The 24765-nt window shown below is 62.3% G+C and overlaps 2 protein-coding genes across 8 annotated transcripts in view; both read right to left on the reverse strand.

Annotated features, from left to right (window-relative positions):
- THAP7 (THAP domain containing 7) overlaps positions 1 to 784 on the reverse strand; it is a 14763-nt gene extending 13979 nt beyond the window's left edge. The window contains exon 1 of the mRNA XM_074531643.1: positions 684 to 784. Within this exon, the coding sequence (XP_074387744.1) occupies positions 684 to 784 (101 nt within the window). The remainder of the gene's footprint in view (positions 1 to 683) is intronic.
- LOC141726735 (uncharacterized) overlaps positions 1 to 17177 on the reverse strand; it is a 20202-nt gene extending 3025 nt beyond the window's left edge. Inside the window, exons 1-12 of one of the 7 annotated variants that reach the window (XM_074531759.1) lie at positions 17030 to 17177; positions 13252 to 13302; positions 12884 to 13045; positions 12486 to 12614; positions 11895 to 11983; positions 10475 to 10574; positions 8792 to 9267; positions 7450 to 7558; positions 6687 to 6728; positions 6444 to 6574; positions 1047 to 2388; positions 684 to 763 (exon numbers count right to left, since the gene is read on the reverse strand). In XM_074531759.1, coding sequence (XP_074387860.1) covers positions 2232 to 2388; positions 6444 to 6574; positions 6687 to 6728; positions 7450 to 7558; positions 8792 to 9267; positions 10475 to 10574; positions 11895 to 11983; positions 12486 to 12614; positions 12884 to 13045; positions 13252 to 13302; positions 17030 to 17095 — 1512 coding nt within the window. In that variant the 5' untranslated portion in view covers positions 17096 to 17177 and the 3' untranslated portion in view covers positions 684 to 763; positions 1047 to 2231. Of the gene's footprint in view, positions 1 to 683; positions 764 to 1046; positions 2389 to 6443; positions 6617 to 6686; positions 6729 to 7112; positions 7155 to 7449; positions 7559 to 8791; positions 9268 to 10474; positions 10575 to 11894; positions 11984 to 12485; positions 12615 to 12883; positions 13046 to 13251; positions 13303 to 16511; positions 16579 to 17029 lie in introns of all 7 variants that reach the window. The other 6 variants (XM_074531758.1, XM_074531761.1, XM_074531762.1 and 3 more) reach the window with 6 other exon arrangements.
- Between the last annotated feature and the right edge of the window lie 7588 nt (positions 17178 to 24765).

Genomic DNA, 24765 nt, shown 5'->3' on the forward strand with positions numbered 1-24765 from the left:
CTCAAATGGGGAGGTGACACCTGGGACAGCCGTTGCCTAGGGCAGGTGACAGCTGGGACAGCCCATTGCAGGGGGCAGGGGGTGAGACCTTGGACAGCCCATTCCTGGAAGGGGGGTGACAGCTGGGACAGTCCATTCCTCAGATGGGGGCTGACACCTGGGACAGCCGTTGCTAAGAGCAAGTGACACCTGGGACAGTCCATTCCTGGGGAGGGGGGCATGACAGCTGGGACAGCCCATTCCTGGGGACGGGGGGGACAGACACACCTGGGACAGCCCAAACACACCTGGAACAGCCGTTGCTAAGGGCAGGTGACACCTGGGACAGCCCATTGTTAAAGGGATGGGGGGGGGGGTGACAGCAGGGACAGCCCATTCCCGAGGCGGGGAGTGACACCTGGGGCAGCTCCTTCCTGAGGGGGGCGGGGTGACAGCGGTGCCAGCCGCTGTTAAGTGCAGGTGACACCTGGGACAGCCCATTGATAAAGGGAGGGGGGGATGACACCTGGCACAGCCCATTCCTGAGGGAGGGGTGGCACCGGTGACAGGAGGGGATCACGGAGGTGACACCGGTGACAGGAGGGGGGTCACCGAGGTGACACCGGTGACAGGAAGGTGGACACGGTTGCAGGGCAGGCTCAGGGGTGTAAGGGTGTCTCTCCCTTCCCTCAGGGCTCCCTCACCGGTGGAAGGAGATGCCTCTGCCGCGGGTGTCGCGCGTGTCGCGGGTGCAGCAGCCGGCGGCGGAGCAGTGCCGGGGCATCTGCGGGTACAGGGGTGTCATCGGACTTCCCAAAACCCCTCAGTGTCACCCCCAAACCCCCTCAGTGCCACCCCCGCCCCTCCGCCCCCAGCGCGGCCCTGCGGCCCCCACCCCCTCACGCAGGGCCTGCCCCGCTCCCCCCCCTCAACGGGCCTGACATCCCCCCATAACGGCCTGACCCGCCTCCCTACACCCCCTCCCGTCCGGTTCGGCCGGTTTTCCCCGCTTTTTGCCCGTTTTTCCCCGGTTTTGCCCCGTTTTTCCCCCCCTTTCCCGGCCCCACCTCGGCGCTCCCATCCCGCCGCCGCCGCGGCCTCCCCGGAAGTCTCGCGAGAACTCGCGGCGGCCTCGAGAACGGCGCCCGCTGAGGCCGCCGAGGCTCATTTTCATGCCACGCTGTGATTGGTCGAATGAGCCGCGCCCCCGCCTCATTAGCTATGCAGGCCACGCCCCTCTCCGCTGGCCCGCCGCGCCTCCTCCCGACGGATTTTGGGGGGATTTTGGGGGTTTTTGGGAGTTTTGGGGGATTTCACCTCCCAAAATGGGATTTAAAGAGCGTTTCCCACCCCCTCGAACAGATTGAGGAGGGTTTCGAGAAATCATGGGGTTTTATTGAGGAATTTCAGCCCCCACAATGAGGGTGAGGCAGTTTTGGGGTATCCCAGCGGATTTTGGGGGATTTTGGGGCTTTTTGGGGATTTCAGCCCCCAAAATAGGATTAAAGGGGTCTTTGCCACCCCCTCGAACAGATTGTGGAGGAACTGGAGAAGTTGTGGGAGTTTTATTGGGGGTTCAGCCCCCACAATAAGAATAAAGACAGTTTTGGGGTTCCCCCAAATTTTGGGGGATTTTAGGGGGCTTTAGGGGTTTTGGGGGGATTTCACCCCCCAAAATAGGATTAAAAGGGTCTTGCCCACCCCCCCCTAGCAGATTGAGGGGGGTTGGACAGAACCTGGGCGGTTTTGGGGGTGTTTCAGCATCATAATGAGGGTAAAAACGGGTTTGGGGTGTCCCCCAAATTCTGGGGGATTTGGGGGGGGATTGGGGGGTTTTGGGGAGATTTCCCCCCCTCCCCATCAGACTGGGGGGGGGTTGGAGAGATCCTGGGTGGTTTTTGGGGGGTTTCAGTCCCCCAGTCAGGGTAAAGACGGTTTTGGGGTGTCCCAGCAGATTTTGGGGGATTTCACCCAAAAAATATACACAGAATTGCTTTTGGGGTCCCTCCCTCCCGTTTTGGGGTTCCTCCCGTTTTTAGAGTCCCCCCCGGTTTTAGGGTCCCCCCCGAGTTTTGGAGTCCCCTTCGGGTTTTGTGTTCCCGTCCCCGTTTTTGGGGTCCCCCCCCCCGGTTTTGGGGACCCCCGCCGCAATTCCGCTGGGTTTTGGGGTGCGGTTTGGGGTCAAGGTCGGGGTTTTGGGGTTCAGGGGGTTTGGGGTCGCGGTTTTGGGGCGGTTTTTGGGGTCGGGGGGTTCAGGGCGTGTCCCCAGCGCTGGGGGCGGGGTCAGGGTGGGCGTGGCCGCTGTCGCCGCTGTCGCCGCTGTCGCCGCTGTCGCTGTCGCTGTCGCTGTCGCTGTCGCTGTCGCGCAGCATCCGCCGCACCGTGCGGGACAGGTTCATGGGGTCACACCTGGGGGGCACGGGTGAGACCCCACTGAGACCCCATAGGGACCCCAATATCCCAAAGAGACCCCATAGGGACCCCACAGACCCCATAGGGACCCCAATAACCCATAGAGACCCCACAGATAACCCATAGGGACCCCAATATCCCATAAACCCCACAGATAACCCATAGACCCTATAGGGACCCCCAATATCCCAAAGAGACCCCATAGGGACCCCACAGACCCCATAGAGACCCCATAGATCCCGTAAACCCCATAGAGACCCCACAGATAGCCCATAGACCCCACAGGGACCCCAATGTCCCATAGAGACCCCACAGACCCCATAGGGACCCCAATATCCCATAGAGACACCACAGACACCCCATAGACCCCATTGAGACCCCCAATATCCCACAGAGACCCCAGAGACTCCACAGAGACCCCATAGACCCCATAGGGACCCCAATATCCCATAGAGACCCCACAGACCCCACAGGGACCCCAAAATCCCACAAACCCCATAGAGACCCCAATATCCCACAGAGACCTCAGAGACCCCACAGAGACCCCACAGACCACATAGGGACCCCAATATCCCACAGAGACCCCACAGACCCCATAGGGACCCCATAGAGACACCACGGACACCCCACAGACCCATAGAGAACCCATAAACCCCATAGAGACCCCCAATATCCTGTCAACCCGATAGGGACCCCATAGACCCTACAGACCCCACTGACAGCCCACAGACCCCATAGTGACCCCAATAACCCATAGAGACCCCATAGACCCCATAGGGACCCCAATATCCCATAGAGACCCCACAGACACCCCATACACCCCATAGGGACCCCAATATCCCATAGAGACCCCACAGACCCCATAGGGACCCCAATATCCCACAGAGACCCCATAGACCCCATAGAGACCCCCAATATCCCACAGAGACCCCACAGACCCCATAGGGACCCCAATATCCCATAGAGACACCACGGACACCCCATAGATCCATAGAGAACCCATAAACCCCATAGAGATCCCCAATATCCTGTCAACCCCATAGGGACCCCACAGACCCCATAGGGACCCCAATATCCCATAAACCCCACAGATACCCCATAGACCCCATAGGGACCCCAGTAACCCATAGGGACCCCATAGACCCCACAGGGACCCCAATAACCCATAGAGACCCCACAGACCCCATAGGGACCCCAATATCCCATAGAGACCCCCAATATCCCACAGAGACCCCAGAGACCTCACAGAGACCCCATAGGGACCCCAATAACCCATAGAGACCCCACAGACCCCATAGGGACCCCAATATCCCATAGAGACCCCCAATATCCCACAGAGACCTCAGAGACCCCACAGACCCCATAGGGACCCCACTATCCCAAAGAGATCCCAGAGACCCCACAGAGACCCCATAGACCCCATAGGGACCCCATAGATCCTGTAAACCCCATAGAGACCCCACAGATACCCCATAGACAACACAGAGACCCCCAATATCCCACAGAGACCCCAGAGACCCCACAGAGACCCCATAGGGACCCCAATATCCCACAGAGACCCCACAGACCCCATAGGGACCCCATAGAGACACCACAGACACCCCACAGACCCATAGAGAACCCATAAACCCCATAGAGACCCCCAATATCCTGTCAACCCCACAGGGACCCCACAGACCCCACAGGGACCCCAATACCCCGTAGAGACCCTCATAGAGACTCCAATATCTCACAGAGACTGCCAATATCCCATAAACCCTACAGACACCCCATAGACCCCATAGGAATCCCAATATCCCATAAACCCTACAGATACCCCATAGGGACCCCCACATCCCATACAGACCCAACTGACACCCCATAGAGACCCCACAGACCCCACAGGGACCCCAATATCCCATAGAGACCCCACTGACACCCCACAGACCCCACAGGGACCCCAATATCCCATAGGGAGCCCCAAAGGGGATCCATGGGGTCTGTGGGGGATCTATGGGGTCTGTGGGGTCTATGGGGTCCATGGGGAATCCGTGGGATCTGTGGGGTTTCTGTGGGGTCTATGGGGTCCATGGGGGATCCATGGGGTCTGTGGGGGCTCAGTGGGGGCTCTGTGGGGTCCATGGGGGATCCATGGGGTCTGTGGGGGCTCTGTGGGGGCTCTGTGGGGGCTCTGTGGGGTCCATGGGGGATCCATGGGGTCTGTGGGGGCTCTGTGGGGGCTCTGTGGGGGCTCTGTGGGGTCCATGGGGGATCCATGGGGTCTGTGGGGGCTCTGTGGGGGCTCTGTGGGGGCTCTGTGGGGTCCATGGGGGATCCATGGGGTCTGTGGGGGCTCTGTGGGGGCTCTGTGGGGGCTCTGTGGGGTCCATGGGGGATCCATGGGGTCTGTGGGGGCTCTGTGGGGTCCATGGGGTCCATAGGGGCTCTATGGGGTCTGTGGGGGCTCTGAGGGGTCCATGGGGTCTGTGGGGTCCATGGGGGATCCATGGGGTCCATGGGGTCTATGGGGTCCATGGGGGATCCATGGGCTCTGTGGGGGCTCCATGGGGTCCATAGGGGCTCTATGGGGTCTGTGGGGGCTCTGTGGGGTCCATGGGGTCCATAGGGGCTCTATGGGGTCTGTGGGGGCTCTGAGGGGTCCATGGGGTCTATGGGGTCCATGGGGGATCCATGGGCTCTGTGGGGGCTCCATGGGGTCCATAGGGGCTCTATGGGGTCTGTGGGGGCTCTGTGGGGTCCATGGGGTGCATAGGGGCTCTATGGGGTCTGTGGGGGCTCTGTGGGGTCCATGGGGTGCATGGGGGATCCATGGGGTCTGTGGGGGCTCTGTGGGGTCTATGGGGCCCATAGGCGCTCTATGGGCTCTGTGGGGTCTGTGGGGGCTCTATGGGGTACATGGGGGATTCATGGGGGATCCATGGGGTCTATGGGGTCCCTAGGGGCTCTGTGGGATCTATAGGGGCTCTATGGGGTCTATAGGGTTTCTGCGCCTTCTGTGGGGCTCTATGGGCTCTGTGGGGGCTCTGTGGGGTGTATAGGGCCCATAGGGGTTCCATAGGGTTCTATGTGGTCCATGGGAGCTCCATAGGATCCACAGGGTCTCTGTAGAGTCCTATAGGATCTCTATAGGGTTCCATGGGGTCCATGGGGTCTCTATAGGCTCCATAGGGTCCATAGTGGTTCTATAGGGCCCATAGGGTTCTATAAGGTCCATTGGGGGTCTATAGGGTCTCTGGGGTCCCTAGGGTCTCTATAGGGTCTATAGGGTTCATAAGGGTTCTATAGGGCCCATAGGGTTCTATACGGTCCCTAGGGTCTCTATGGTGTCTATAGCCCCCATAGGGCCTCTATGGGGCCTGTAGGGTCTCTATCGGTTTCTATAGCCCCCATAGGGTCTCTATAGGGTCTCTCTTGGGTCTATAGGGTCTCCATAGGGTTCCATGGTGTCTATAGGGTCTATAGATTCCTCTAGGCCCCCATGGGGTCTCTATAGGGTCTATAGGGTCCATAGGGTCTCTATAGGTTTCTCTGGGTCCCATAGGTCTCTATAGCCCCCATAGGGTCTGTATAGGTTCTATAGGGCCCATAGGATCTCTATAGGGTCTATAGGGCCCATAGGGTCTCTACAGGTTCTATAGGGCCCATAGGTCTCTATAGGGTCTATAGGGTCCATAGGGTCTCTATAGGGTCTATAGCCCCCATAGGGTCTCCATAGGTTTCTCTGGGCCCCATAGGTCTCTATAGCCCCCATAGGGTCTCTATAGGTTCTATAGGGCCCATAGGGTCTCTATAGGGTCCATAGGGCCCATAGGGTCTCTATAGGGTCTATAGGGCCCATAGTGGTTCTATAGGGTCTATAGGGCCCATAGGGTCTCTATAGGGTCTATAGGGCCCATAGGGTCTCTATAGGTTTCTCTGGGCCCCATAGGGTCTCCATAGGTTCTATAGGGCCCATAGGGTCTGTATAGGGTCTCTATAGCCCCCATAGGTCTCTATAGGGTTCTATAGGGCCCGTGGTGTCTCTCCAGGGCCCCTTTGGTGTCGCTCCCCACCTGAGCCGTGCCCGCAGCCGTGCCCTGAGCCGGGCGGTGGCCGCGGCGCCGTCCCCGACGTCCTCGAGCTCGCGGCGCAGGAGGCGGCCCTGGGCCAGCGCCCGCGCGGTGCCCGCGGCCACCAGGGCCACCTGCCGGGCCACCAGGTGGGCAGCGGCGTCCGCGGCACGGGCCTGGGGACATTGGGGACATTGGGGACATTAATGGGGACATTGGGGACATCAGTGGGAACACCAGGGCCACCTGCCGGGCCACCAGGTGGGCAGCAGCATCCGCGGCACGGGCCTGGGGACATTGGGGACATTGGGGACATTAACGGGGACACCAGGGCCACCTGCCGGGCCACCAGGTGGGCAGCGGTGTCCGCAGCACGGGCCTGGGGACATTGGGGACATTGGGGACATCATTGGGGACATTGGGGACATTGGGGACAATGGGGGCATTGGGGACATTGGGGACATTGGGGACATTGAGGACATCAATGGGGACATCAATGGGGACATTGGGGACATTGGGGACATTGGGGACATCGGGGACATCGGGGACACCAGGGCCACCTGCCGGGCCACCAGGCGGGCAGCGGCATCTGCGGCACGGGCCTGGGGACATTGGGGACATTGGGGACATTAATGGGGACATTGGGGACATCAGTGGGAACACCAGGGCCACCTGCCGGGCCACCAGGTGGGCAGCAGCGTCCGCGGCACGGGCCTGTGGACATTGGGGACATTGGGGACATCGGGTACATTGGGATGTGGGGACACAGAGGCTGTGGGGGACAGCAGGTGACAGCGGGTGACAGGAGGTGACAAAAGTGACAGGGGACAGGAGGTGAAAGGAGATCACAGCAGGAGGCAGGAGGTGACAGGAAGTGACAGCTTGTGACAGAATGTGACAGAATGTGACAGAATGTGACAGAGGTGACAGGACAGCAGGTGGCAGCAGGTGACAGAGGTGACAGTAAGTGACAATAGGTGACAATAGGTGACACTCAGGTGCCACTCACCTGCTCCCGGTACCGCTCCCCCCGCAGCCGCTGCTCCTCGGCCTCGGCCGCCAAGAGCCGCAGGCGGCGCCCGGTGACACGGGCACAGCGCGACAGCGCCACCCGCGCCCTGAGGGGACATCTGTGTGTCACCTGTGTGTCACCTGTGTGTCACCTGTGTGTCACCTCTGTGTCACCTGTGTCACCCACAACAGCCCGGTGACACGGGCACAGCGCGACAGCGCCACCCGCGCCCTGAGGGGACATCTGTGTGTCACCTGTGTGTCACCTGTGTCACCTGTGTCACCCACAACAGCCCGGTGACACGGGCACAGCGCGACAGCGCCACCCGCGCCCTGAGGGGACATCTGTGTGTCACCTGTGTGTCACCTGTGTGTCACCTGTGTGTCACCTGTGTGTCACCTGTGTCACCCACAACAGCCCGGTGACACGGGCACAGCGCGACAGCGCCACCCGCGCCCTGAGGGGACACCAGGGTCACCCATAGAGCCATCTGTGTCAACCCTGTGCCACCCCTCTGTCACCTGTGTGTCACCTGTGTGTCACCTGTGTGTCATCTGTGTCACTTGTGCCCCTGTGTCCCCCTCCCCCCCTGTCCCCCCGTGTCCCCCCATGTCCCCATGCCCCCCATATCGCCGCTGTCCCCTCTGTCGCCCCCTGTCCCCCGGTGTCCCCCCCGTCCCGCGCTTCCCCTGTCGCCCCAGTCCCTCTGTCCCCTCCCGTCCCGCCCAGTGTCCCTTGTCACCCCGTGTCGCCCTGCCCTCCCCATCCCCCCGTCCCCGTGTCCCCGTGTCCCCTCTATCCCCTGTCCCCCCTGTATCTCCCCCGTCCCCCCAGTGCCCTCGGTGCCCCCCATGTCCCCCTGTCCCCCCTTTCCCCCCCGTCCCCGCTGTCCCCCTGTCCCCATATCCCCGGTGTCCGCTGTCCCCCCCGTCCCACATGCTCCCCCTGTCCCTCCATGTCCCCCCCGTCCCCCTGTCCCTCCTGTGACCCCCTTTCCCCCTATGTCCCCCTGTTCCCGTGCTGTCCCCGCTGTCACCAGTGTCCACGGTCCTCCTGTCCCCCCCCGCCCCCCCCACTGTCCCCCTTGTCCCTTGTCCCCCCCGTGTCCCCGGTGCCCACCATGTCCCCATGTCCCCTCCTGTCCCCCGTGTCCCCCATGCCCCCCTGTCCCTCCGTCCCACTCTGCCCACCATGTCCCTCTCTGTCCCCTCCATGCCCCTCCATATCCCGTGTCCCCCCTGTCCCCCCCTGTCCCCCATGTCCCCCCTGTCCCCCCTGTCCCCGCCCTGTCCCCGCCCTGTCCCCGCGCTGTCCCCGCGCTGTCCCCGCTGTCGCTGACCCCGCCTCTCTCCGCAGCAGCTCCTGCAGGTGCGCGCAGCGGGCGCGCAGGGCGAGCTCGGGACCCCCGGGACCCCCGGGACCCCCGGGACCACCGGGATCCCCGGGACCACCGGGGCCACCGAGGACACCGAGGACACCGAGGCCACCGAGGGTCCCGAGGCTCCCGATGGTCCCGGTGATCCCGAGGGTCTCAATGGTCTCGAAAGTCTCGATGATCCCGAGGGTCCCGGGGGTCTCGATGATTCCAGTGGTCCGGGTGGTCTCAGAGGTCCCGAGGGTCTCGATGGTCCCAAAGGTCTCGGGGGTCCCGGTGGTCCCGGTGGTTCCGGGGGTCCCGATGGTCCCGGGGGTCCCGGGGGGGTCCCGCAGCCGCTCCCGGAGCCGCCGCTGCTCCTGCGCCAGCCGGGCCCGCGCCACCTGCGCGTCCTGAGCCCGCGAGCCCGCGGCCGCCAGAGCCCGGCGCAGCTCCTCCACCTGAGACAGGTGAGACAGGTGAGTGTGGCACCCATGGCACCCGTGGCACCCGTGGCACCCATGGCACCCACACCTGTGCCCATGGCACACATGGCACCCATGGCACCCGTGGCACCCATGGCACCCATGGCACCCGTGGTACCCATGGCACCCACACCTGTGCCCATGGCACACATGGCACCACACCTGTGCCCATGGTACCCACACCTGTGCCCATAACCAGCAGAGCCCAGAGCAGCTCCTCCACCTGAGACAGGTGAGACAGGTGAGTGTGGCACCCATGGCACCCATGGCACCCATGGCACCCGTGGCACCCATGGCACCACACCTGTGCCCACACCTGAGCCCGCGAGCCCGCAGCCGCCAGAGCCCAGCACAGCTCCTCCACCTGGCACAGGTGAGACAGGTGGGTGTGGCACCCATGGCAGCCATGGCACACATGGCACCCACACCTGTGCCCATGGCACACATGGCACCACACCTGTGCCCATGGTACCCACACCTGTGCCCATAACCAGCAGAGCCCAGCGCAGCTCCTCTACCTGGCACAGGTGAGACAGGTGGGTGTGGCACCCATGCACCCATGGCACCCATGGCACACATGGCACCACACCTGTGCCCATGGCACACACACCTGTGCCCATAACCAGCAGAGCCCGGCGCAGCTCCTCTACCTGGCACAGGTGAGACAGGTGGGTGTGGCACCCATAGCACCCATGGCACCCATGGCACCCATGGCACCCACACCTGTGCCCATGGCACACACAGGTGGATCTACACTTGTGCTCGTGTCCCCCCTGGTGTCCCCCCAAGTCCTCCCATGCCCTCCAGGTGTCCCCATGTCCCCCAGGTGTCCCCATGTCCCCCAGGTGTCCCAGGTGTCCCCACCTGTGCCAGGCGCTCCCACAGGTCCCAGTTGTGCTCCCCCCATGTCCCCAGGTGTGTCCCCAGGTGCCACCAGGTGTGTCCCCACCTGTCCCAGGCGCTGTCTCAGCTGCTCCCGCAGGTCGCGGTTGTGCTCCCCCTGTACCCCCATGTCCCCCAGCTGTCCCAGGTGTCCCCATGTCCCCCAGGGGTCCCCAAGTCCCACCTGTCCCCAGGTGTCCCCACCTGTCCCAGACGCTGTCGCAGCCGCTCCCGCAGCTCCCGGTTGTGCTCCCCCCATGTCCCCAGGTGTGTCCCCAGGTGTCCCCAGGTGTGTCCCCACCTGTCCCAGCCGCTCCCGCAGCCGCTCCCGCAGCTCCCGGTTGTGCTCCCGCAGCTCCTCCAGCGCCGCCTGCAGCGCCGCGGGGTCACCGCTGGGGGCGCTGCGGGGACATTGGGGGACATTTGGGGACATTTGGGGACATGGGGGGGGACATAGGGGGATATATGGGATATAGGGGACATATGGGCTCATACGGTGGCATATGGGGACATACAGGGGACATATGGGGACATGGGGGATATAGGGGGCACATAGGGGACATATGGGGGGACATAAAGGGGACATTACAGGGGACATATGGGGGACATGTGGGACAGAGGGGGGACAGAGGGGGACATGGGGGGCTATAGGGGACATATAGGGGACACATAGGGACATATAGGGGACATAGGGGATATATAGGGACATATGGGGACATACGGGAGCTATAGGGGACATGGGGACATTCAGGGGACATGTGGGGACACACAGGGACATGGGGACAGATAAGGGACATATGGGTACACATAGGGCATATGAGGACATACAGGGGAACATATGGGGACATATGCAGGGGATATGGGGGACATGGGGACATACAGGGGACATATGGGGACTATAGGGGTGTATAGGAGGACACATGGGGACAGATGGGGACTATAGGGGACATGGGGAACATATGGAGACACGAGGATATGGGGGACATTTGAGGGCCCTAGGGGACATTCAGGGGACATAGAGGGGCTGCAGGGGACATGTGGGGACGTAGAAGGGACACATGGGGGATATATAGGGACATATGGGGACATAGGGGATATGGAGGGGATATAAGGGACATATGGGGACATGGGGACAGATAGGGGACATGTGGGGACATGGGGGACATAGGGGGGATATATGGGGGATATATGGGGGACATGGGGACATACAGGGGATATTTGGGGACATAGGGGTTATAGGGGACACGGAGGGGACATATGGGGCTATAGAGGACATGGGGACATATAGGGGACACATGGGGGCCATAGGGGACACATGGGGACAAGAGGACATAGAGGGGACATAGAGGGGACATATGGGGCTATAGAGGGGACATATGGGGACATTTATGGGGGTTATGGGGAGAGATGGGGACATACAGGGGACATTGGGGGGATATATGGGGGACATATGGGGACATATATGGGGGATATGGGGGACATATGGGGGCTCTAGGGGACATGGGGACATGCAGGGGACATGGGGGGGGCCATGGGGACATATGGGGACATATAGGGGCCACATGGGGTTATAGGGGACATGGGGACACATAGGGGGACACATGGGGGCTATAGGGACATAGGGGGTCTATAGGGCTTGTATAGGACCTATGGGGACCTATAGGGTCTGTAGGGGACACCCTGGGACACCAGGCCAGGGAAAGGGGCGTGGCCGCGCTGACCTGGGCCGGGGGGCGTGGCCAACCTTGGCCGACACCTGGTCACGCTCCTGCTCCGCCCGGCGCCGGGAACGCTGGGCTGCCTGCACTGCCTGTGGGCGGGGCCAGAATGGACACGCCCCCAGACATGCCCACAGCCCGAGACACGCCCATCACCAGAGCCACACCCCCCGGCTGATTTAGTCCTACCCATTATTCCATAGCCCCGCCCCATTAGGCTTTAGCCACCCCCACAGGTTGCTATAGCCCCGCCCATAGATCCTTAGCCCCGCCCACAGGGGGCTGTAGCCCCGCCTATTGCGCTTAGCCCCACTCCAAGTACAACACCCCTGCCCATATTCCTTGGCCCCACCCACAAATTGTTATAGGCCCCATTTGTCCTTAGCCCCGCCCATACTACAATAACCCCGCCCATTGGTCCTTAGCCACACCCATTTGTTCTTAACCCCGCCCCAAGAACAATAACCCCACCCATAGGTCCTTAGCCCCGCCCACAGATTGTTATAGCCCCTCCCATTGGTCGTTAGCCCTGCCCCAGCTGCAGTAGCCCCGCCCATTGCCCATGGCCCCGCCCCTCTCCTTAGCCCCGCCCACCTGTCGCAGCCGCTCCAGCTCCACCCCCCGGGCCCGGCACTGAGACTCCGCCTCCTGAGCCCGGAGCTCCGCCCCCACTTTGGCAGCACGAGCAGCCTCCAGCTCCGCCCACAGCACCTGCCCCGCCTCCTGCAGAGGGGCGGGGTCAGCCACAGGCCACGCCCACACACCTGCCCCCACCCACAGGCCCACAGTCCTCAGACCACGCCCCTTTAGCCAGACCACGCCTCCTTAGCCCAATCATAGCCACACCCACACCAACCCTGACCCCGCCCATTCAGGCCCCTCCTCCGTGGTCCCACCCTGCCCCGCCTCCCTCACAGGCCACACCCCTTTGAGCACACCCTCACCTCACACCTGTCATAGGCCCCGCCCAGTCAGCCCCAGGCCCCGCCCACCTGCTGCAGCCGCAGCCGCTCTTTGGCCCGGTCCAGAGCCCGGCAGGCTCCGCCCACCCGCGCCTTGGCTCCGCCCACAGCGATCTCCAGTGCCCGCAGGGCCCCGCCCTCCATCAGGCTCCGCCCACGTTCAGCCGCCAGGCTCCGCCCCAGCGCCGCCACCTGATTAGACAGGGGGTGATTGACAGCAGCAAGCCCCGCCCTCCCATGATTGACATCTGCCACCTCTGCCCACATGGTAAGGGACCAGCCCATGCCCCGCCCACTTTGGGTGATTGACAGCAGCGGGCCACACCCCTTTTCAGTGAGAGGGGCCAGGCCATGACTGACAGGTGCTGGCCCCGCCTCTCTCTGCAAGCCCCGCCCACCTGGCTGCTGAGGTCACGTAGCTCCGCCTCCAGGTCGCGCCGGTGCTGAGCCTGGGGGAGAGGGGGGCATTTGGGGGGTCCCAAAATTCCCAAAAATCCCCTAATTCCCCAAAATCCCGAAAATTCCCAAAAATCCCAAAATCCGGAGGGTCCCACGATCCAGGGGGGGCGTCCTAAAATCTGGGGCTCCCAGAAAGTGGGGGGTGTCCCAAAATCTGGGGAAGGTCCTAAAATATAGAGGGGGACCCCAAATCTGGGAGTCACAAAATCAAGGGAGTTCCAAAATCTGGGGGGGTCCCAAAACCTGGGGGTCACAAAATCTGGGCTGGGGGTCTGAAAATTGGGGAGGGTCCCAAAATCCAGGGTGTTCCAAAAATCTGGGGGGTCCCAAAATCAAAGGGAGGGTTCCAAAAATCTGGGGGGGTTCCCAAAATCTGAGGGTCCGAAAATCCAGGGGGGCCTCAAAATCTTGGGAGGGTTTCCAAAATTTGGGGGTTCCCCAAATTCCCGGGGGGTCCCGGGGGTCTGGGGGGACCCCGAGTGTCCCTGGGGGAAGTCTCGGCAATTCGGGGTGTCCAGAGGGTCCCAAATGCGCGGGGAACCCCAAAGTTTGGGGGGTCCAGGTTTTTGGGGGGGTCCCAGAAGTTTGAGGGGTCCCAGGTCTTTGGGGGGTCACAGGTTTTGGGGGGTCCCAGGTCTCTGGGGGGGTCCCTGGCGTTTGGGAGGGGGGTCCCAGATGTTTGGGAGGGGCTCAGAAGTTTGGGGGGCTCCCAGGTGTTTGGGGGTGTCCACGGTTTTTGGGGGTCCCAGGTATTGGGAGGAGTCCCGGGTGTTTGGGGGGTCCCGGGTTTTGGGGGAGGGCACAGAATTCTGGCGGGGTCCCCGGTGTTTGGGGGGGTCCCCAAAATTTGGGGAGGCCCAAAACTCTGGGGGGGGGGGGGTCCCAGATCTTTGGGGGGTGCCCGGTGTTTGAGGGGGTCCCCAATTCTGGGGGTCCCCATTGCTCGGGGGTCCCCAGGGTGTCCCGGGGATCCCCTCAGGGCCCTTGGGGGGACAAACGGGGGGAACAATTTGGGAGGGGGGGGTCGGGGGGGGGGGGGGGATGTGCCCGTTCCCACGGAGGGGGAGGGGCGCCCGGGACTCCGTGGGAAATGTCCCTGTCCCCCCCGTGTCGCTGTCGCTGTCCCCATTGTGTCCCTGTCCCTGTCGCTGTCCCCTCCCCGTGTCGCTCTGTCGCTGTGTCCCTGTCATTGTCCCTGTCCCCTCCATGTGTCGCCGTCCCTGTCGCCGTCCCCGCTTTGTCGCTGTCCCCTCCCCGCTGTCCCTTCCCTGTCGCTGTCCCTGTCGCTGTTCCCGCATTGTCGCTGTCGCTGTCCCCGCCCCGCGTCCCCGTCCCTGTCGTTGTGTCGCTGTCCCTGTCACTGTCCCCTCCCTGTCACTGTCCCCTCCCTGTCCCTGTCGCTGCCCCCTCATTGTCGCTGTCACTGTCCCCGCCCCGTGTCGCTGTCCCCTCCCTGTCCCTCTCATTGTCGCTGTCCCCGCCCCGTGTCCCTGTAGTTGTGTCCTGTCACTGTCCCCTCCCTGTCACTGTCCCCTCCCTGTCCCTGTCCCGGTCCCTGTCGCTGTCCCCGCCCCGTGTCGCTGTCCCCGCTCTGTCACTGTCCCCGTTGTGTCGCTGTCCCCTCTCTGTCCCTCTCACTGTCACTGTCCCCGCCCCGTGTCCCTGTCCCTGTCGCTGTCCCCGTTGTGTCGCTGTCCCCTCCTGGTGTCGCTGTCCCTGTCGCTGTCCCCTCCCCGCTGTCCCCTCCCTGTCCCCTCTCTCTGTCGCTGTCCCCGTTGTGTCCCTGTCGCTGTCCCCGCCCCGTGTCCCTGTAGTTGTGTCCCTGTCGCTGTCCCCTCTCTCTGTCGCTGTCCCCGTTGTGTCCCTGTCGCTGTCCCCTCCCCTGTCACTGTCCCCTCTCTGTCGCTGTCCCCTCCCTGTCACTGTCCCCTCCCTGTCACTGTCCCCTCCCTGTCCCCTCCCTGTCCCCTCTCTCTGTGGCTGTCCCCGTTGTGTCGCTGTCGCTGTCCCCGCCCCGTGTCCCCATTCCAGCCGGGGGCCGCCCCGGGGGCTCCGGGGGTCCCGAGCCAAAGCGGGGGGGGGGGGGGAGGGGCGTGGCTGGGAACCCCCGAATGCCGGGACCCCTCCCCCCCCCCCCACCCCTCCCCCATTCCCGGGACCCCCTCGGGGCTTTGGGGGGTCCCCAACGTCACCTGAGACCCCCAAACCCCCCAGGGTCCTCCCCTCACCCAAACTGGGGGTCCCAACCTTCACCTGGGGGTCCCCGGGGGTCCCTCCCCACACCTGGGGGTCCCCTCATTGATCTGGGGGTCCCTTGGGGGTCCCTCATTCACCTGGGGGTCCCCTCATTGATCTGGGGGTCCCTTGGGGGTCCCTCATTCACCTGGGGGTCCCCTCATTGATCTCGGGGTCTCTCCCCACTCACCTGGGGGACCCCTCACCCACCTGGGGGTCTTCTCTTTAATCTAGGGGTCCCTTGGGGGTCCCTCATTGATCTGGGGGTCCCTCCCACCCTCACCTGGGGGTCCCTCATTGATTTGGGGGTCCCTTGGGGGTCCCTTCATTCGCCTGGGGGTCCCCTCATTGGTCTGGGGGTCCCTCCCCAATCTGGGGGTCCCCTCATTGATCTTGGGGTCCCGTGGGGTCCCCTCCCCTCACCTGGGGGCCCCCGGGGGTCCCTCCCCACACCTGGGGGTCCCCTCATTAATCTGGAGGTCCCTTGGGGGTCCCTCATTGATCTGGGGGTCCCTCCCACCCTCACCTGGGGGTCCCTCCCCACACCTGGGGGTCCCCTCATTGATCTGGGGGTCCCTTGGGGTCCCTCATTCACCTTGGGGGTCCCTCATTCACCTTGGGGGTCTCCTCATTCACCTGGGGGTCTCCTCCCCTCACCTGGGGGTCCCTGGGGGTCCCCGGGGGTCCCTCCCCACACCTGGGGGTCCCTGGGGGTCCCACTCTCACCTGGGGGTCCCCTCATTGATCTCGGGGTCTCTCCCCACTCACCTGGGGGTCTCCTCTTTAATCTGGGGGTCCCTTGGGGGTCCCTCATTCACCTGGGGGTCCCCGGGGGTCCCTCCCCACACCTGGGAGTCCCTCATTGATCTGGGGGTCCCGTGGGGGTCCCTCATTCACCTGGGGGTCCCCTCATTGATCTGGGGGTCCCTCCCACCCTCACCTGGGGGTCGCACCCCCCCCTCACCTGTGCCAGCCGCTGTCCCCCGCTGTCCCCCGTGTCCCTCATGGTTCTGGAGCAGCAGCAGAGACCCCTCCCCAAAATCCGCATCAGCCCCGGGAGTGGGGATGGGACCCCCGAGCCCTCCCCAAAATCTCCTGGTCCCTTTTTGGGGAGGGGGAAAAGGGTCGGGGGTCCCCGGATCCTACCCTGGGGGGGTTTTGGTGCCCCCTGCCCACCCTGAGGGGATTTTGGTGCCCCCTGCCCACCCCGGGGGAGTTTTGGGGACCCATCCTGGGGCCCATCCTGGGGGATTTGTGCCCCCTGCCCACCTTGGATCGGATTTTGGTGCCATCCTGGGGGATTTTGGTGCCCCCTGCCCACCCTGGATGGAGATTTGGTGCCCCCTGCCCACCTTGGATGGGATTTTGGTGCCCCCTGCCCACCCCGGGGGGGGTTTGGTGCCCCCTGCCCACCTTGGATGGGATTTTGGTGCCCCCTGCCCACCCCGGGCTGTTCCGGACCCCCCTCCCCGTGTCCCTCACCTGTCGCTCTCCTGTCGCTGCCGAGCCCCGGCCGTGTGGCACCGGCAGTGGCACCGCGTGTGACATCCGATAGTGGCACCGGCAGTGGCACCGAGGGTGGCACCGTGTGTGACACCACCAATGGCACCGAGGGTGGCACCGCGCCCCTCCCCCCGGGGCTGTCCCGCCCCTCCCCCCCCTTCCCCCTCCGGGCTCCGTTCGGCTCCGGGGCCGCCCCCGCCCGAGGGGACCCCGCGGGATTGGGGACACCGGAATGGGGGTGACACCGGAATGGGGGTGACACTGGAATGGGGGTGACACCCCAACCGAGGGGACACCGGAATGGGGGTGACACCGGAATGGGGTGACACCGGAATGGGGGGGACACCGGAATGGGGGGGACACCGGAATGTGGGGGACACCGGAATGGGGGGGACACCCCAACCGAGGGGACACCGGAATGGGGGTGACACCAGAATGTGGGTGACACACCTGTGCCCCAGGGGACACTGCAATGTGGGTGCCACCTCAACCAAGGGGACACCGGAATGTGGGGGACACACCTGTGCCCCAGGGGACACCGGAATGGGGGTGACACCGGAATGTGGGTGACACCCCAACCGAGGGGACACCGGAATGGGGGTGACACCAGAATGTGGGTGACACACCTGTGCCCCAGGGGACACTGCAATGTGGGTGCCACCTCAACCAAGGGGACACCGGAATGTGGGGGACACACCTGTGCCCCAGGGGACACCGGAATGTGGGTGACACCGGAATGTGGGTGACACCCCAACCGAGGGGACACCGGAATGGAGGGGACACCGGAATGGGGGGGACACCGGAATGGGGGTGACATCCCAACCGAGGGGACACCGGAATGGGGGGACACCGGAATGGAGGGGACACCGGAATGTGGGTGCCACCTCAACCAAGGGGACACCGGAATGGGGGTGACACCCTCACCTGAGGGGACGCTGGAATGCGGGTGTAACACTTGTCCCCGCTCGAGGGGACCCTGCGGGATTGGGGACAACATACCTGGCACCCCGGAATGTGGGTGCCACCCTCTCCTGAGGGGACACCGGAATGTGGGTGTCACACCTGTCCTTGCTCAGGGGACACCCCGGAATTCAGGTGACACCTCTGCCCCAGGGGACACCAGAATTCGGGTGGCACCCCCGCCTGAGGGGACACAGGTGTCCCAGGGCACCCCAAAATTTCAGTGTGACTCCCACCAAAGGGACACAGGTGTCCCAGGGCACCCCAAAATTCTGGTGTCACCCCCACAGGGGACACAGGTGGCAAAGAGCACCCCGGAATTTCAGTGTCACACCTGTTGGGGACAGATGTCCCAGGGATCAGAGATCTTTGGGTGTCACACAGGTGTCCCGGGGCACCCCAAATTTGGGTGGCACCCCTGTCCCTGCCCAGGGGATAGAGCAGAATTTGGGTGCCACCCATGCCTGAGGTGACACAGGTGTCACAGGGCACCCCGGAATTTGGGTGGCACGCCTGCCCCAGGGGCCACCCCAGAATTCGGGTGGCACCCTCACCTGAGGGGACACAGGTGTCACGGGACACCCAAATTTCAGTGTCACCCCTGTCCTCACCTAGGGGACACCCCGAAATTTGGGTGGCACCTCCGCCCAAGGGGACACAGGTGGCTCAGGGCACAGCAGAGTTCAGGTGGCACCCTCACCTGAGGGGACACAGGTGGCACAGGACACCCCGGAATTTGGGTGGCACCCCCACCTGAGGGGACACCGGAATTTGGGTGTCACCCCTGCCCGAGGGGACACAGGTGGCACAGGGCACCCCGAAATTTCAGTGCCACCTCTTCCTGACAGGACACAGGCGTCACAGGGCACCCCAAAATTCTAGTGCCACCTCTTCCTCAGGGGACACGGGTGGCACGGGCACCCCGGAATTTGGGTGTCACCCCTGTCCTTGCCCAGGGGACAGAGCAGAATTTGGGTGTCACCCCTGCCCGAGGGGACACACAGGTGTCCTGGGGCACCCCAAAGTTTCTGTGCCACCCCTACCTGAGGGGACACAGGTGGCACAGGGCACAGCAGAATTCAGGTGGCACCCCCACCTGAGGGGACACAGGAATTTGGGTGTCACCCCTGTCCCCACCCGGGGGACAGAGCAGAATTTGGGTGTCACCCCTGCCCGAGGGGACACAGGTGTCCAGGACACCCCAAAATTCAGGTGTCACCCCCACTGAGGTGGCACAGTTGTCCTTGGACATCCCAAAATTCCAGCGTCACCTCGTCCTGAGGGGACACAGGTGTCCAAGAGCACCCCAAAATTTGGGGACCTCACCCTCCTGAGGTGACACAGGTGTCTCGGGGCACTCCAGAATTTGGGTGCCACCCTCACCTGAGGGGACACGGGCGTCACAGAGCACCCCAAATTTGGGTGTCACCCCTGCCCGAGGGGACACAGGTGGCACAGGACACCCCGGAATTCAGGATCCACCCAAGGGAGGAAAGTTGGGCTGGAGGGAACCTGTGATGTCACCTGTGATGTCACATGTGATGCCACCTGAGATGTCACCTGAGATGTCACCTGTGATGTCACCTGTGTGGCACTAGCGGTGACGTCACGGTGCTGGGTGTGACGGGTCACCGTGGCCAACATGAGTGGACAGGGACCAAGAGGAGACAACGTGGGTCACCTTGGATCACCAGGGGTCCAGGAGTGGACGGAGATGGACCATCATGGACCAAGAGGAGTCACCGTGGATCACCATGGGTCAACAGGAGTCTCCAGGAATCAGTGTGGGTCACCATGGATGGACATGGACCAGGAGTCAATGTGGGTCACCATGGATGGATGTGGACCAGGAGGAGTCAGTGTGGGTCACCATGGATGGACATGGACCAGGAGTCAATGTGGGTCACCATGGATGGATGTGGACCAGGAGGAGTCAGCGTGGGTCACCATGGATGGACGTGGACCAGGAGTCAATGTGGGTCATCATGGATGGACATGAACCAGGAGGAGTCAATGTGGGTCACCATGGATGGACATGGACCAGGAATCAGTGTGGGTCACCATGGATGGACATGGACCAGGAGGAGTCAGTGTGGGTCACCATGGATGGAGATGGACCAGGAGGAGTCAATGTGGGTCACCATGGATGGACGTGGACCAGGAGTCAATGTGGGTCATCATGGATGGACATGAACCAGGAGGAGTCAATGTGGGTCACCATGGATGGATGTGGATGGAGATGGGCCAAGGGGAGTCACTGTGGATCATCATGGATCAACAGGAGTCAACGAGTCAATGTGGGTGGACATGGACCATCATGGACCAAGAGGAGTCACCGTGGGTCACCATGGATGAACATGGATGGAGATGGATCAAGAGGAGTCAGTGTAGATCACCATGGATGGACAGGAGTCCATGAGTCACTGTGGGTCACCATGGATGGACAGGGGTCAACAGGAGTCATCATGATCACCATGGATGGACAGGAGTCCATGAGTCACCGTGGGTCACCATGGATGGACAGGGGTCCATGAGTCACCATGGGTCACCATGGATGAACAGGAGTCCATGAGTCACTGTGGGTCACCATGGATGGACAGGGGTCAACAGGAGTCATCATGATCACCATGGATGGACAGGAGTCCATGAGTCACCGTGGGTCACCATGGATGGACAGGAGTCCATGAGTCACCGTGGGTCACCATGGATGAACAGGAGTCCATGAGTCACCGTGGGTCACCATGGATGGACAGGAGTCCATGAGTCACCGTGGGTCACCATGGATGGACAGGGGTCCATGAGTCACCGTGGGTCACCATGGATGGACAGGGGTCCATGAGTCACCATGGGTCACCATGGATGAACAGGAGTCCATGAGTCACCGTGGGTCACCATGGATGGACAGGGGTCCATGAGTCACCGTGGGCCACCATGGATGGACAGGGGTCAACAGGAGTCACCATGGTCACCATGGATGAACATGGATGGAGATGGATCATGAGGAGTCACCGTGGGTCTCCATGGATCAACAAGGGTCAACGAATGAACATGGGTCACCATGGATGGAGATGGACCAAAATGGGCCAGGAGGAGACAACATGGGCCAGCATGGATCGACAGGGGTCAACGAGTCAATGTGTGTCAATATGGATGGAGATGGATGGAGATGGACCAGGAGGAGTCACTGTGGGTCACCATGGATCGACAAGGGTCAATGAGTCAACGTGGGGCACCATGGATGGGCATGGACCATCGTGGGCCAAGAGGAGTCAACATGGGCCAACATGGATTGACAGGAGTCCACAGGAGTCACCGTGGGTCACCATGGATGGAGATGGACCAAATGGGTCAAGAGGAGTCAACATGAGCCAACACAGATGGAGATGGACAAAGAGGACTCAACATGGGTCACCATGGATCAACAGGGGTCAACGAGTCAATGTGGGTGGACATGGACCATCATGGACCAAGAGGAGTCACCGTGGGTCACCATGGACAGACATGCATCAGGATGGACCACAAGGAGTCAGCGTAGATCACCATGGATGGACAGGGGTCCATGAGTCACCGTGGGCCACCATGGATGGACAGGGGTCCATGAGTCACCGTGGGTCACCATGGATGGACAGGGGTCCATGAGTCACCGTGGGTCACCATGGATGGACAGGGGTCCATGAGTCACCGTGGGCCACCATGGATGGACAGGAGTCCATGAGTCACCATGGGCCACCATGGATGGACAGGGGTCAACAGGAGTCACCGTGGGTCACCAGGGATGGACAGGGGTCAACAGGAGTCATCATGGTCACCATGGATGAACATGGATGGAGATGGATCATGAGGAGTCACCGTGGGTCTCCATGGATCAACAAGGGTCAACGAATGAACATGGGTCACCATGGATGGAGATGGACCAAAATGGGCCAGGAGGAGTCACCGTGGGTCACCATGGATGGACAGGGGTCAACGAGTCAATGTGTGTCAATATGGATGGAGATGGATGGAGATGGACCAGGAGGAGTCACTGTGGGTCACCATGGATGGACAAGGGTCAATGAGTCAACGTGGGGCACCATGGATGGGCATGGACCATCATGGGCCAAGAGGAGTCAACATGGGCCAACACGGATTGACAGGAGTCCACAGGAGTCACCGTGGGTCACCATGGATGGAGATGGACCAAATGGGTCAAGAGGAGTCAACATGAGCCAACATAGATGGAGATGGACAAAGAGGACTCAACATGGGTCACCATGGATCAACAGGGGTCAACGAGTCAATGTGGGTGGACATGGACCATCATGGACCAAGAGGAGTCACCGTGGGTCACCATGGACAGACATGCATCAGGATGGACCACAAGGAGTCAGCGTAGATCACCATGGATGGACAGGGGTCCATGAGTCACCGTGGGTCACCATGGATGGACAGGGGTCCATGAGTCACCGTGGGCCACCATGGATGGACAGGAGTCCATGAGTCACCATGGGCCACCATGGATGGACAGGGGTCCATGAGTCACCGTGGGCCACCATGGATGGACAGGAGTCCATGAGTCACCATGGGCCACCATGGATGGACAGGGGTCAACAGGAGTCACCGTGGGTCACCAGGGATGGACAGGGGTCAACAGGAGTCACCATGGTCACCATGGATGAACATGGATGGAGATGGATCATGAGGAGTCACCGTGGGTCTCCATGGATCAACAAGGGTCAACGAATGAACATGGGTCACCATGGATGGAGATGGACCAAAATGGGCCAGGAGGAGACAACATGGGCCAGCATGGATCGACAGGGGTCAACGAGTCAATGTGTGTCAATATGGATGGAGATGGATGGAGATGGACCAGGAGGAGTCACTGTGGGTCACCATGGATCGACAAGGGTCAATGAGTCAACGTGAGGCACCATGAATGGGCATGGACCATCATGGGCCAAGAGGAGTCAACATGGGCCAACACGGATTGACAGGAGTCCACAGGAGTCACCGTGGGTCACCATGGATGGAGATGGACCAAATGGGTCAAGAGGAGTCAACATGAGCCAACACAGATGGAGATGGACAAAGAGGACTCAACATGGGTCACCATGGATCAACAGGGGTCAACGAGTCAATGTGGGTGGACATGGACCATCATGGACCAAGAGGAGTCACCGTGGGTCACCATGGACAGACATGCATCAGGATGGACCACAAGGAGTCAGCGTAGATCACCATGGATGGACAGGGGTCCATGAGTCACCGTGGGCCACCATGGATGGACAGGAGTCCATGAGTCACCATGGGCCACCATGGATGGACAGGGGTCAACAGGAGTCACCGTGGGTCACCAGGGATGGACAGGGGTCAACAGGAGTCACCATGGTCACCATGGATGAACATGGATGGAGATGGATCATGAGGAGTCACCGTGGGTCTCCATGGATCAACAAGGGTCAACGAATGAACATGGGTCACCATGGATGGAGATGGACCAAAATGGGCCAGGAGGAGTCACCGTGGGTCACCATGGCTGGACACTGACCACCATGGGGTCCCTGGGAGGGTATGTGGGGGTCCAACTCCATGGGGGTCCCGTGGGGCTCTATGGGGACATTGGGGTCCCTGTGGGGACATTGGGGGGATCCCTTTGGGGACGTTGAGATCCATGGAGACCATGGGGAAATTGGGGTCCCCATGTGGATCCCTGTGGGGACATTGGGGTCCCCTTTGGGGACATTGGGGTCCCTTGGGGGACACTGGGGACATTGGCCACACTGGGGATATTGGGGGTCCATTTGAGAACATTGAGGTCCCTTTGGGGACACTTTGGGGATGTTGGGGACATTGGCGGCCCCATGGGGGTTCCTTTGGTGACATTGAGGTCCCTTTAGGGACATTGGGGTCCCTTTGGGGACATTGGGAAGATTGGGGTCCCCATGGGGGTCCCTTTGGGGACATTGGGGGGTCCCTATGGGGACACTGGGGTCCCCATGGGGATTCCTGTGGGATCTGTGAGGACATTGGGCACATCGGAGACATTGAGGTCCTGATGGGATCCCTGTGGTGACATCGGGGGTCCCTTTGGGGACATTGGTGACATCGGGGTCCCTTTGGTGACGTTGGGGTCCCGCTGTGTCTCCATCAGGCCCCGCCGCACCCCCGCTCCGCCAGGGGGCGCCCCCGCCTCTCTCCCGTCTCTATGGCGGCCGGGGCCGCTCTGGGCCCCTCTCTATGATCCACTTCCGGTCCGCTCCGGCGGAAGTGACGTCAGCGAGCGGCGGCGGCGGGAGCCGAGCGAGGTGTGGGGGAGGGGCCGGGGGGGCCCGGGAGGGTTTTTGGGGTGGGGGAGGGGCGGGGTGGGGCCGGGGGGTCCCGGGGGGTCCCGGGGGGGCGGGAACGGGCCCGGGGGGTTCCGGCTGAGCTCGGGGACACGGCGCTGTGCCTCGGGGTGATGTCATCGGCACGCCGTGACGTCACTCGGGCTGTCCCTGGCCTCCGGTGACGTCACACGGGCTATCCTCAGCTTCCGCCGGTGTTCCCATCGGTGTTCTCAGGCCCTAGTGACGTCACACTGGGTGTCCCCAGCCCCGGTGACGTCACCAACCCCGTGTCTCTGTCCCCAGGTCCCGCCGGCCTCGCCGCTGTCCCCAGCGCTGTCCCCGTGCGTGTCCCCAGCACCGCCAGCCCCGTGTCCCTGCTGTCCCCTCTGTGCCCTCTGTGCCCTCTGTCCCCTCTGTGCCCTCTGTGCCCTCTGTCCCTGCTGTCCC

This window comes from Zonotrichia albicollis, chromosome 38 (assembly GCF_047830755.1).
Source record: "Zonotrichia albicollis isolate bZonAlb1 chromosome 38, bZonAlb1.hap1, whole genome shotgun sequence".
Classification (NCBI taxonomy): Eukaryota; Metazoa; Chordata; class Aves; order Passeriformes; family Passerellidae; genus Zonotrichia; species Zonotrichia albicollis.